The sequence below is a fragment of the Hyperolius riggenbachi genome, chromosome 1 (assembly GCF_040937935.1).
Source record: "Hyperolius riggenbachi isolate aHypRig1 chromosome 1, aHypRig1.pri, whole genome shotgun sequence".
NCBI lineage: Eukaryota > Metazoa > Chordata > Amphibia > Anura > Hyperoliidae > Hyperolius > Hyperolius riggenbachi.
This window is the reverse complement of record NC_090646.1, coordinates 586196867-586210546: the sequence shown is the minus strand read 5'-3', so window position 1 is coordinate 586210546 and position 13680 is coordinate 586196867. Positions and strand designations below refer to the sequence as shown.

The 13680-nt window shown below is 44.3% G+C and overlaps 1 protein-coding gene across 4 annotated transcripts in view; it reads left to right on the top strand.

Annotated features, from left to right (window-relative positions):
- FAM169A (family with sequence similarity 169 member A) overlaps positions 1-12987 on the top strand; it is a 112363-nt gene extending 99376 nt beyond the window's left edge. For 3 of the 4 annotated variants that reach the window (XM_068248562.1, XM_068248571.1, XM_068248580.1), the window contains exons 10-13: positions 1197-1329; positions 4364-4544; positions 9403-9612; positions 12155-12987. In XM_068248562.1, coding sequence (XP_068104663.1) covers positions 1197-1329; positions 4364-4544; positions 9403-9612; positions 12155-12664 — 1034 coding nt within the window. In that variant the 3' untranslated portion in view covers positions 12665-12987. The remainder of the gene's footprint in view (positions 1-1196; positions 1330-4363; positions 4545-9402; positions 9613-12154) is intronic. The other variant, XM_068248552.1, reaches the window with a different exon arrangement.
- Positions 12988-13680: the final 693 nt, after the last annotated feature.

Below are 13680 nucleotides of genomic sequence, written 5' to 3'. Positions count from 1 at the left end.
AATTACCTCATTAACTCCCACACTCCCCAATTGTTACCATTTTTTTTTTTGTAATAAAAAATAAATAAAAATTCAATTAAAAAAAAAAACATAAATAGTTACCTTAGGGACTGAAATCTTTAAATATTTATATCAAGAGGGTATAACACTGTTACTTTATAAATTATGGGCTTGTAATTAGGGATGGATGCAAAACTGAAAAGAATGCACCTTTATTTGCAAATAAAATATTGGCGCCAAACGTTGTGATAGTCCCGCTGTAATAACCGGGATAAATGGGCAAATAAGTTACATGGATTTTAATTACAGTAGCATGAATTATTTAAAAACTATAATGGCCCGAAAACTGAAAAATAATGATTTTCTTTCCAAATGTTTTCCTATTTTCCCATTAAAACACATTTAGAATAAAATAATCCTTGGCATAATGTCCCACCTAAAGAAAGCCTAATTGGTGGCAAAAAAACAAGATCTAGTTCATTTCATTGCGATAAGTAATGATAAAGTTATAGGCGAATGAATGTAAGGAGCGCTGAAAGGTGAAAATTGCTCGGATGCTGAAGGGGTAAAACCTCTCAGTTGTGAAGCGGTTAAAGAACACCTATTGTAAAATGTAAAACACCGGTACATACATATGAATGTACATTACTCCCAGAGTAAAATTAACAATAAATACCTTTTTTCCTATGTCGCTGTCACTTACAGTTGGTAGTGAAAATCTGACATATCAGACAGCTTTTGGACTAGTCCATCTCCTCATGGGGGATTCTCAGTTATTTTTTTATTTCCAAAAGCACTTACTGAACTGCAATTACTCAGTCCAGCTACCAGAATAGTGTGCTGGCTGACATCTCTGTATAGATCCTTTCCAGTGAGTACTTTTGTATTGATTATTATTATGAGTATTACTGAGAACCTCTTATGAGGAGATGGACTAGTCCAAAGTCTGTCAGTTCTGACAGCTTTTTACTACCTAATATAGTGACAGCAACATAGGAAAAAATAATTTATAGTGCATTTTATTCTGGGAGAAATGTACATAATATATGTAATGTTTCATGATTGTGGACCTTTAATTGCTTACATGGTTTATCAGCTGCTGTAGTGCGGATAGCTGAAGTAATGCTGAATTCCTGGTATAAAGCTTCCTCTGTGAAAACAGAACATTAGCTCCAGCACCTCCTTCCTTGTTTCAGATCCTGATGTGACCCCCGTTTCCACGCGCACCAGAAGCAGCCAGCTAAAACGGCCAAAGATTGGAAAGAAAGTAGACGATGCCCAACCAGAAGAAGAGGGTGGTGACACCAGCCAGGAAAGGTCACCTAAGAGGTAAGATTGGTTTTACAGTCATACATAATGGTCACATGGGAGCGGCACTCTTTCTATCCCAAAACAAGGAATGTGGGGAGCCAGCAACTTCCTGCCTGAATCAGCATCCTTCCTCCAGTGCTTCAGTATGAGGCACGGAGCAAGATCAAAGAGTCACGCGACAACAAAGTAGTGAAAAGGCATACTTAGGGCAGCATGGTGGTGTAGTGGTTAGCGCTCTTGCCTTGCAGCGCTGGGTCCCCCGGTTCAAATCCCAGCCAGGTCAACATCTGCAAGGAGTTTGTATGTTCTCCACATGTCTGTGTGGGTTTCCTCCGAGCTCTCGTGTTTCCTCCTACATCCCAAAAAACATACAGATAAGTTAATTGGCTTCCCCCTAAAAATTGTCCCTAGAATACTATACATACAATACATACATAGACATATGACTATGGTAGGGATTTGATTGTGAGCTCCTCTGAGGGACAGTTAGTGACTTGACTATGTGTATATACTTTGTACAGCGCTGCGGAAGATGTCAGCGCTAATAAAAAAATAATACCTATGAGATAGCCGCTGGGAGATTTGGGCGCAGGATAAAGCTGATATACGGCTTACCCTGCTCCTTCACAAGTCCCGGCTGCGTTAATTACTACTCCCCCTCCAAGTATCCGTGGATAGTGGGGAAATGATGTAATTCGGCTTCCAGCTATTGCTGGCGACCGAATTACAGTGTTTTAAAAGTAATCTGAGCCCAGTCTTTTTACTCACTAAGCGCCGCTATAACAGTAATTCCTATTACGGTCGATGGTGGCACTGGCTGGGCCCAAATCTCCTGCGCTGTTATTACAGCACTCAGGTTTTTAAACAATGGTTGCAGCATTTTTTGTAATTCATGTAAATGCCGCTGTAGATCCCATCAACTCGTCTACACATGTAACGTCCAAGACAGCTGCATTGCAGGATGGCGTCAACGAAACGCCGGTAACCAATGCCGATCGCTTTTCTGCTTGGTAACAGAAAATGTTTGGCAACAAGCCATTGCCAGCTGTCCTGCTGAAACCCATCTGAACCAAGCCTTAAAGGACAACTGACTTGAGAGGTATATGGAGGCTGCCATTTTTATTTACTTTTAAGCTATACCAGTTGCCTGGCTATCCTGCTGATCCTCTGCCTCTAATACTTTTAGCCATAGACCCTGAGCAAGCATGCAGCAGATCAGGTGTCTCTGACATTTTTGTAAAATCTGACTAGATTAGCTGCATGCTTGTTTCAGGTTTGTGATTCAGAAACAGCTGCAGACAAATAGACCAGCAGGGCTGCCAGGCAACTGATATTGCTTAAAAATAAATAAATATGGCCGCCTCCATATACCTCTCACGTCAGTTGTCCTTTAGGGTTCTGCATTGGTTTCCTGTTATACACTCTCTTGCAGGAGAAAATGCAGCCTATTTGCTCCAACCTAAATCTCTTACTGCCCAACCTATATAGGCCGGGCTTATTCTATAATTTTACAGAAACTACAATACTTTCACTTACAGTTACAGCTGAATCTCACGTCAGGCAGCCAGTATGTGAGTCTCACAACCCTAGAGACCTCGAGATGCCTACTCTCAACCGGTTTAGGCAATTCTTCCATACTCATGGATTGTTAGGAACGCGAAATTGCCGAAACCGGTCGGAACAAACTAGAGAGTGGGCATCTCCAGGCTTTTACTTACCTCTTAGCACAATCAGTGCATTAAGACTTGCTTATGTTGATTGGGCCCCCATTGTTCTGGACCCACAATGTGTCTGTGTTTTATTTGTGCAGTTGTTTGAATAAATAGATGTTGTTTTGTACCCCTGGACACTGATCAGTGCTGATATTCATATCCCATGTCCATGTCCAATCCATGTTAATTCCTATTCCAGTCCATGAGCACTGGGTGTCTGCAGGAGGATACATAGCAGCTGCACTAGAGAATTACACACGATTGCTAGTGCTGAGGTTTTTTTGAAATATTTTCACACCTATCTGGGGTATAGAACACCTTTTGCTGCAGCATTCTTTGATACCAGAAACTGGGAAGCGCTAGTGCTTATTTTACTTACTACCTATACTAAGGCAGAAATGTCTGGCTGCCTTTATTGGTGGGAGGCACCTCTGAATGCCAATACTTTGGGGGAAGGGCTAACACTGACTACCGTTATTGGGTTATTGGGGGAGGGGGGACAATTCGCAGCCCTAATAGTATTTGGGGGGTGTCACTTCTGACTATGTAATACTGTTTGGGGGACACATCTGGTGGTTTTTTTTATTCCCAGTCACCTCATCTGCTGGCCATTAAATTTGCAGAGTGAGATAATGTGAAGGTCATGCTGGTTTTCCACTTTTTAAGGGCCCGTTTCCACTACAGCGAATTTGCATGCATTTTCTGCATGCAGATTCGCATAACCAATATAAATCAACAGGCTTGTTTCCACTTCTTTGGTGGACTGTGCAGAAAAAAATCTGCACAGCAGAGCCATCAGAGTTCGCACAATGCAAAGGTTAGTGTGCGAATCGCCTGTAATTAATTAATAGGAAATTTGCATGCGTTTTCGTTATGCAAATTTTCCATGTCAATTTGCGTATGGTTTCGCTTAAAATCAAATGTAAAAGCACACAGACACTGACATGGTTAAATTCCCATACTTACAAACAGATGCAAATTTTAATGCGTTTTCGCGTTAAAATTTGCATACACTCGCATACGAATTCACATCCGCATGCAAATTCATTTTCGCGTTTTCTGCAACGGAATCGCACCGCACTAGTGGAAACGGGCCCTTTAATTTATTTATTTATTGTATTTATAAAGCGCCAACATATTACGCAGCGCTGAACCTTAGGGGAAAGGGGAGGGGCTTATCTTATCCACTCTTGTCCGTGAATATACAGTATACGGTACTTATAATTTCCACTTAGTGACATGATTACTTTGAGAATCTGTCCTGTGTACTTTTAAATCTCAGTGGCTTTGAATAAGACTGTGATATATGGACTGCAGTCACAGTGTGCATTCATCTGCAGGATGGAGTCTAAAGAACAGATAGTGGAGAACTTTAAGGAGCTGATCCAGCAGCTGGCAGAAGACAGAGATGAGACTGACATGAGCAAACTTCAGGAGGAGATCTCAGCTAAACCTGTGCATATCTTACAAGACAGCCAAGATTCTCACAAAGAACCAGATGAAGCCCTTGAAAATAACCAGGTACTATACTAAATATTCTGATTTGACTTATACTAAATATACTGATTTTACTTTAGTAAACCACGAAACAAAAGCCCAGAACTAGTAAATGTTGTGCTTTCTGCATCTGAGGAATTTTAACCACTTCCGTACCAGCAGGCTCTGCCCCCTTAAGGACAAGAGACTGCTGGTACGCTGCCTCCCGATGAATCGCTGCACATACTCGCCGGTCACGCCGCTGCCCCATCGCTGCAGGCTCTTCTCTCTGCCGTCTCTATGATGGCAGAGTGCTGACAGCCGGTCAGGAGCCGCTTTCATTGGCTCCTGATGCTGTCTATCAATGGGAGCCAATGTGATTGGCTTTCTGTGATCACGTGGTCAGAAGCCAATGAAAGTAGCTCCTGGCCTGCTTACAGAGCACTGCGGGCGGATTGCGGCGGGTGCAGAGCAGCGAGATCGGCGGAGACGCGCGATTCATTGTGACGTTGAATCTATGTCCAGTCAGAGCCGCAGCACCACCTGCTGGACGTAGATGCGTACAGTGTCGGTCTGGAACCAGTTAAGTAAACCTGTAACAAAAAAAAGTGCCCCTTGGGGGCAGGAGAGGGAAGCCTCAGGATCCTAAAGAGGTTGCCCCCTGTCCTCCTCAGCAGAGGGGATCGAGCGCTGGGACCCCCGAAGGATTTCCTTGTTGGCCGCTTGTCGGCTGCGCACATGTGCAGAAACTCCTCCGGCGAGGAGCCTCTATCCTGGGGGAACCGGCGCTGGATCCGGCTGTCTGAGGAGGACGGGGGAAGGACCCAGAAGTAAGTACCCCCCGGGACACTTTTTTTTAAAATTACAGGTTTACTGTAAGGGAACCTGAAGTGAGACTAATACAGAGGCTGCTAACTTAATTCTAGTAGCAGTAGGGTATTGTACCGTGTTAGCCATCAGTAAAAGCAAGAAGTTTTAAATCAGGATGATACCATTTATTGGCTAACTAAAAATGAATAAGAATAAGCAAGCTTTCGCCTTGCAGCCTTCGTCTGGCTTACAGTATATCCTGTTCTACTCTCACTCTGACTCCTCAGTTTATGAAACCTCCAACTCCCACTCTGACAACAGGATATAAGCCCAACGAAGGCTGCAAGGCCGAAAGCTTGCTTATTTTTATTCATTTTTAGTTAGCCAATAAATGGTATCATCCTGATTTAAAACTTCTGGCTTAATTCTCTAATAAACAATGCAGTTGGCTGACCTCTGTGCTGAGGCTCTGCCTCTAATGTTAAAAGGATAGTTTGACTCTAGTCTGACTCCACTGGCTGCATCCTTTGTGGAGGCAAGGCTGTGTAGTCAGTACAAAAAATCATCCAACTCCGACTCTGACTCCTCAGTTTATGAAACCTCAAACTCCGACTCTAACTCCTCAGTTTATGAAACCTCCAACTCCCACTCTGACTCCTCAGTTTATGAAACCTCCAACTCCCACTCTGACTCCTCAGTTTATGAAACCTCCAACTCCCACTCTGACTCCAGGGGCCATGTGCAATTTACTTTTTCACCTGAGTTTTTTCCTAGGAGATAATTTTTCAACTTCAATTTAAATTAGCTTTTTACTACCTTGAGATGGAAAAAGTACCCAAACGTATGTGAAAAAGTACTGCCAAAATTATTTTGAGTATTTGTTTGCTTGCTGGGGGTGTAAAAGGCTTTTTATTTATAAGTTGTGAAAATACCACCTAAGAGAAAACTCAGGTGAAAAAGTGAATTGCATAAGGCCCCAGGTATCCAAAATTGCTCGGACTCCGACTCCTTAGTCTAATACTTAACAGGGCTGTGGATTTGGTACAAAAATCATCCGACTCCGACTCCTCAGTTTATGAAACCACCGACTCTAACTCTGACTCCGGGTACCAATCTCACCCGAAACCACGGACTCCTTGACTCCCAACTCCAGCAGCCCTGGTTGGAGGGGTGGCATACATGTGTGCAATAATTTCATGCTGTAATGGGCGGTCTCTAAAGCTAAGTACACACATGAGATAAAAGTCTTTGGGAAATGAAAGATCACAGACCAATTTTACCACATTCCATGTAGTATGAGAGCCATACTCTACACAGTCTATTCCAGCCTTTCTCAACCTTTTTACCTTGGAGGAACCCTGTAAATAACTTTTGGATCTCAAGGAACCCCTGCAAACAATTTTTTGGTCTCAAGGAACCCCTATATTTATTTTTCAGGAGACATGGTCTTTAAATAGGTTAGGCTGCTAATTTCACTATCTCCCATTACACTGCCACTCATTATACTGTCTCCTGACCCCCCAATTTAGTGCTTCTTGTTATAGTACCACTTATTATAGTGTGCTCTATTATACTTCCCCCACGATGGGGTAAAATGCCAAGGAACCCCTGCAGAGTCCTCAAGGAACCCTGGGGTTCCAGAGAACCCTGGTTGAGAAAGCCTGGTCTATTCTATTATGCTGAGTAAACCTATCAGATAAAAATCTTTGCAAACTGAGGAATTGGTTTGTCATGGAGGTCACATAGGTTTGTCAAGGAGGTTTGAAAGACTGATCTTTTTTTAAAGAATACCTGAAGTGACATGTGACATGATGAGATAGACATGTGTATGTACAGTGCCTAGCACACAAATAACTATGCTGTGTTCCTTTTTTTCTTTCCTAGCATAGTTATTAGTGTGCTAGGCACTGTACATACACATGTCTATCTCATCACGTCACATGTCTCTTCGGGTATCCTTTAAAGATGCTGTACACATGCAAAAGATCAGTTACTGCAAAATGCTTTCATGGTCTTTGATATCTGCAGATCTCATACACACCTTGTTTAACGGACATTCATCCGCAGATCAGATATGATCTCTATCCTTGATTATAAGAATGATGATGGTGAGGTGTTAGTGGTGAGCAGGGTCGGACTGGGCCACAGTAGTACAGTTTTTTCCCTCGGTGGGCCCTGCCTCCAGGTCTCTGGTGGGCCCCCCCTCCTTGTCTGACAGAACTCCAATTGCTGCCTGCAGCATAAAAATTCTCTTCTCAGTGCTGTAATCACTCATGCTGAGAGCAGTGGCGTACCTAAGGAGCTGTAGGCCTCGATGCAAGTTTTACATTGGGGCCTCCCAAGCACTCTATACATAACAATTGATACGACGCACCAAAACCTGCCAATGGCAACTACAGTGTCAGAGGTGCAAGAAAGGGATGGGAAATAGCTTGTTAATGATTACCACTGTTCAAAGTATCTATAGAAGTGATTATTATGAGCACAGGACCAATAGAGAGGTAATACTGTAGATGAGGGATGGGCCCTTCGTGGCCCCTTTGGCCCAAGGGCCCCTATGCGGTCGCAACCTCTGCAAAGTAGGACATTACTTTATATTGAAGGAGGGGACTCTATGCAAAGTTTTGCTGGGCAGCAGTGTCTCTGAATTACAATGCTGCTAAGATCATGTACATTTGGCCCTGTCCATAATACATCATGACCACGCCCACCTTCCGGTGCATGGTCACGCCCTTTTTTCAACGCAATCATGGGATGTGTGGGCCCCAGGTTGAAATTTCTTTGGTGGGCCCCCAGTGTCCCAGTCCGACCCTGGTGGTGAGGGATGTCACTACCATTTGGCTGTATTTACACAGGTTTATATTTAGATCGTTAACAACGTTCTTGCATACTATTATGGTGCTTCTTTATATCAGGGCTTCCCAACCCTGTCCTCAAGTACCACCAACAGCGCATATTTTGCAGAACTCTACAGAGGTAATCAGCTCTGCTGAGACACTAAATGCCTTGCCTGTGAATGTTTGTGGTTTTCTGGAAAACATACACTGTTGATGCTACTTGAGGGCAGAGCGCTGTAAAAATTGCCTGGAGACTTGTGCGCAGTCTCTGGTGCCACCATAGGCAGTAATAGGAATTACAGTTATAGCGGCGCTCAGTGAGTAATTTGTGCGCTGTCAGAAGACAGAGCCCCAACTATGATAAAAACTCTGTAATTTGGCCACTAGCAATAGTTGAAGCTGAATTGCATATTTCCCCACAATCCACGGTAGCCTGGAGGGGGAATAGTAATTAACGCCGCCGGGACTTTTGCAGGAGCAGCGTGAGTCATTTTGTGGCTTTATCCTGCACCCAAATCTCCCGGCGGCTTAATGATATGTATGCCTTAAGGACAGGGTTGGGAAACCCTGTTTTATACCATTAACCTCCGTGGCGGTATGGAAGAGCCGGACTCGTCCAGAGAAAAATAGCTAAACACTGTTGGACTAGTCAGTAGGGATAATCAATGAGATGCAAATACTTCCGAAACTATGAACATTTTTATGCAAATATATGCAGCTTGAAAAAGGACCAATCAATTTAAACCTGGGTTTAAATTTATATATGTGATCATTCCTACTAGTCAGGCTCCTACGGCAGTTCTAAGTCAGGTTTCTGGTTTTCAAATGCATTTTTAAAATTCACGTTCGACTTTTTAAACGTTGGTTTTCCCGTCATGTGTGCAAACACTGCGCTCGATACCATCATCTCCAGCTGTCTTGTTTTGTCCTGGATGCAAAATTTAATGGCTAACTGCAGTGCTTCCAAGTCCCCCAGTCCCCCTACGGGGCTCAAAACTCAAGGAGTTCTGTTCAAAGGAACAGATGCTAACGCCTCTGTGTGCAGAGAAGCGTTTTGTATTGGCTAAATGCAATGCCACCGAAAGCCTGTCGGAACTGGCCTTTACAGTATTTTTGTATTCTGTACTAATGGGGAATGATAGATTCAGAGTATTGTGATAACACTTCACAAGCAATATAATTTGCTAGTTTATCAGGGCAGTACAAACAGTTGTACTTTACCTTTTTTGGGTTGTTTATGTACTTTTTGTTTTTAGGAGATTGAGATGGAACCTGTGAATGGCGATATCACAAAGGACATTTTTGAGCCTCAGCTGGTAAATGCTCAAGAAATCGCAAGGGAGGCTTTAGATACTGAGTCCAACTTAGAACCTGGTGACAGCGATGGAAAATCTCTCACTACCTTGGTGTCGGTGAACATGGACTTGGAGAAATCTTTTGACTCCTTTCCAGACCAGGTGACACAAGTATGATAGACAATGTGCTTTATAAAATGGATTATATATCTATCTATCAGGTCCCACACTGAAATTCCGCTGTTCTCCAGGCCGCCGCTGTCACATCCCGTGGCTGGGTCATGGTCCTCTGCACATGTGGGACCTGATAAACATCTAGGGGCGGGAATAAGATCCAGACTTTCCTTAGGTTTTGCTTTGAGTAAAACAAAATCTTAGGTTTGCTTTATGCATATTTTAACTGGAGGGTGGGTGTGGCTTTTATAGCCACTGTCCCACCCTCCTTGATCTTTTGTGCAACTGAATCCCCAGTGCTGTCCCCCCTCCCCTCCCCCCCCCCCCCCCCATATGCATGAATGCTTTACCTGTCGGTGTCCACCACTAGCTCCATCTCCGCATTCGTCCTAACATACACGCGCCCCACATAATTGCCAGCAAAATGTGGGCATATGTGTGACATCATGCATGCACCCACATTACGCCAGTGTTGTGTCTGATCGTGCTGCCCTATGATTTATGCTGCCCCGCCTGCGCAGTAGAAGCTTGTGCTGCCACATTTCCTGTTCAATTATGCTGCTGGCGCTAAACACCTTAATATCTCCACAGCTACACCTCCTACACTCCCCACATTTTAAGGGTAGGGAGGGGACCCCCCCAAACTACCTCTGTGCCAAATTGCAGCGCCCTGGACCCTGCTAGATCACAAGATGGGTTTCTGTAATCTATCTCGGGAACCAGCAGGGCCTGTAGGTTATAGTTTGGCACAGAGGTAATTTGGAGGGTCCCCTCCCTACCCCAAAAATTGTAGGAGGTATGGCTGCGGAGATATTTTGGGGGGATTATATTAAAGTTCCCACTGAGCATGTGTTAATCAGTGTGGAAGGCAGCTTCTGGGCAGCACAATCAGACATTACCCCGGCAACCACGTGGAGGTGTGAGGAAGAGGCAGAGCCAGTGGCAGACGCGACAGGTAAAGTATTTATGCAATGGGCACCAGGGGGGCAGGGCACATTTTACACCAAGGGGACAGCGGCAAGGTGGTGTCACTAGGCTGAATCCTGCAAGACAGATCTGTCTCTTGGTCGAATCTGTCCATCATTGCTAGATGTATGGCCACCTTTAGAGCTCGGCAAATAAAGTAAACAATACATGGGGAAAAATAGAGCAGGAGATATTGTGTAGTCATGATTAAGTTGGTTAGAGCTGTAGTAGTGATGGTTGAGAAGGGAGGAAGATAGGTAGGCGAGTTTTAAAGAGAACCGAGGTGGGTTTGAAGAATCCTATTAAGGCGCAGAGGCACATTCTGCATACAATGCCCAGCCTCTGTGTCCTTACAGTGTCCCCCCGTGCAATGCTGTCCCCCATAAAAAAAAACGCCAGGCTAGCGACACGCAGATTGTTGCTAGCTGGCCGTTTACGGCAGGGAGCCACGCTATAGAGGAGGCGGGGGAGCAGCGGTGACAGCCAGCCTTCAGGTAAACAGCCACCTAGCGACAATCTACGTGTCTCTAGCCTGGCAGTTTTTTTTATGGGAAACAGCAGAGCCCGGGTGGAGACTGGGGGGGGGGGGGGGGCACTGTAAGGACACACAGGATGGGCATTTTATGCAGAATGTGCCTCTGTGTCCTAATAGGATTCTTCAAACCCACCTCGGGTTCTCTTTAAAGCACACTCCACACTAAACAGCGGGAGGGAAGGGACGCGGGTGGGTAGCGCCGATACAGAGGAGGCGGGGGAGCTGCGCTAACAGACAGGCATAGATAAACATTGTGCTGGCGACACCCTGTGTGTCGCTAGCACTGCGGAGGGGATAGCGGCACGCAGGGGGTCCTGGAGGCACACCATGGGGCAACAGAGGCTGGTGTTAGTGTGCACAACCAGCCTCTGTGCCCCACTAACATAATTAAACCCCACCTCGGGTTCTCTTTAAAGGCTTGTTTAAGTAGGAGCACCCTTCACTGGACTAATGAGTACACAGTATTCCAGAGAGCTCTAGAGAGATCTTGGAACCATATGCAGGAACACTATAATGAAGGGCCAGAGTTTGTAAATATTAAGCATGTAGGACCTTTTTAGGTTTCAGATACCTGCCAGCCATCCTTGATTAGATGTTTCTTGCTATTGTTATTCATGTTCTACTACATGTTTATGTATCTATCATTTGTATATGTACACATTTGTACTATGTATGAACAGTGTATGAGAGTTATACAGGTATGCTTATATTGTAGACTATTCAGTAGCACAAAAAAGGATGATGATGATGATATTAACCAGACCAGAGCACGACATTCAGACAAAATATGAATGCTTAGGTAGATAGAGGAAGAGATGGCTGTAACTAGCCATTATCAGGTGCTAAAGAGAGCAAGGGTCCGAAGACTTTAGGGAGAACCCTAGTGATGGTTCCTGAAGTATATGCCATCAGGTTCTGAATCAACAGCAGATGAACAGGGTAACAGCAGGTTCCTGCTGATGCAAGTTGACACTTTATTTTGTGAGCTGAAAAGCAATTATTATGACTTATACCATTCTGATTTTAACATTTTTCCAGGTTCTGAATCCAGAAGATCTTGAGACCACAGCACATGAAAATGTGATAACTGCAGTGGAACAGGCAGAAGTACAAGAAGAATTTAAGGAAAGAATGGCTGAGAAATCCAGCGAATCTTGTGTGGCAGTAGACCATGAAGATGTCACAGACAACGGCCTAGAAGAGTGCGTTACATCGGATGAAGCATCGACCCTGGAAACAGGCTCCATAGAAGAAACAGTCAGCATCACTGCTGACACTCTACTCAGACAAGGCCCTCTGCTTGTGGTGGAACTGCAGGACGTGGCTCTCCAGCAGCATTCTGATGGACAGAGAAGTGTTTCTGGAGAACATTCTGAATCTGGGTCTGTAGAGACTGACCAGTCTGCCAGAAAATCTATGGATAGAGGTGACAGCAGCTCAGAGGAAATAGAAACAGAAATCCCTATTATAGAGAAAAGAGGAGGGCTGCGCAGAAAGACCAGAGGATTCAGAGGACCTCCTAAAAGAAGAGCCAAGCTGTCCATTTAGCAGCCTACACCCTTCATGTTAATTACACAGTATTTGTAAAACAGGATAATTTAGCATTTTTTTAAGAGTTCTACAAAGTTGTGCAGCCTAGATCTCAGACATTTGTAACCGTTCAATTTTAAAGTTTTCCGGTTGGTGTTACTTTTTTCTATTTGTGTTCCTTGTGTGTTTTACTGAGTTTCACTTTTCTTACTTCTAATGCACACATGGCTTTAAAATGACAATATGTGGAAAGCACAAGTGGTATGACATCCAGGTCTGGAAAAGTATCATTGGAAATGTTTTAACGTTTAAAAAGCAAGTAAAGCCACTTTTGGATACGAGTATATGTCAAGGCTTGTGCATCATTTAGATTCTTTATTTATTGTATTTATAAAGCACCAACATATTATGCAGCGCTGGACATTAGTTTAGGTTACAGACAATATTTAGGGGTGACATACAGCAATATGACAATACAGGAATAAAAGAAAAACCAGATCACGCAGCACAGTATGAGTACAAGGTAATGCTTAGTCAGTCACTGGAGGGAAGCATGGAGATTAGGCATGTTAGGTTCACTCAGATGCATAGCATGGATTCCCAGTAATGGAGGCGCATGATCAGGTAGGACACAAAAGGAGGAGGACCTTGCCCAAAGGCTTACAATCTAGAGGGAGGTAGGGACATGAAAGGTAGGGGACCAGAGTTCAGCACTTGTTTAGAGCACTTGTGAGGGGTGGTAGGCCAGAGTGAAAAGGTGAGTTTTGACGGCCTTCTTGAAGATGTTGAAGGAGGGAGCTGCCCTAAGGGGTGAAGGTAGGGAGTTCCATAGTGTTGGAGCAGCTCTTGAGAAGTCCTGGAGGCGTGTATGGGACTGGGTGATGCGGGGGGGGGGGGGGGGGGGTCAGGCAGAGTTCATTCAAGGAGCGGAGTGAGCAGCTAGGTGTGTACCTCTGAGTAAGATCGGAAATGTAAGTTGGACAGGTTTTGTGGACAGATTTGTAGGTCAGACACAGTATCTTGAATCTGATTCT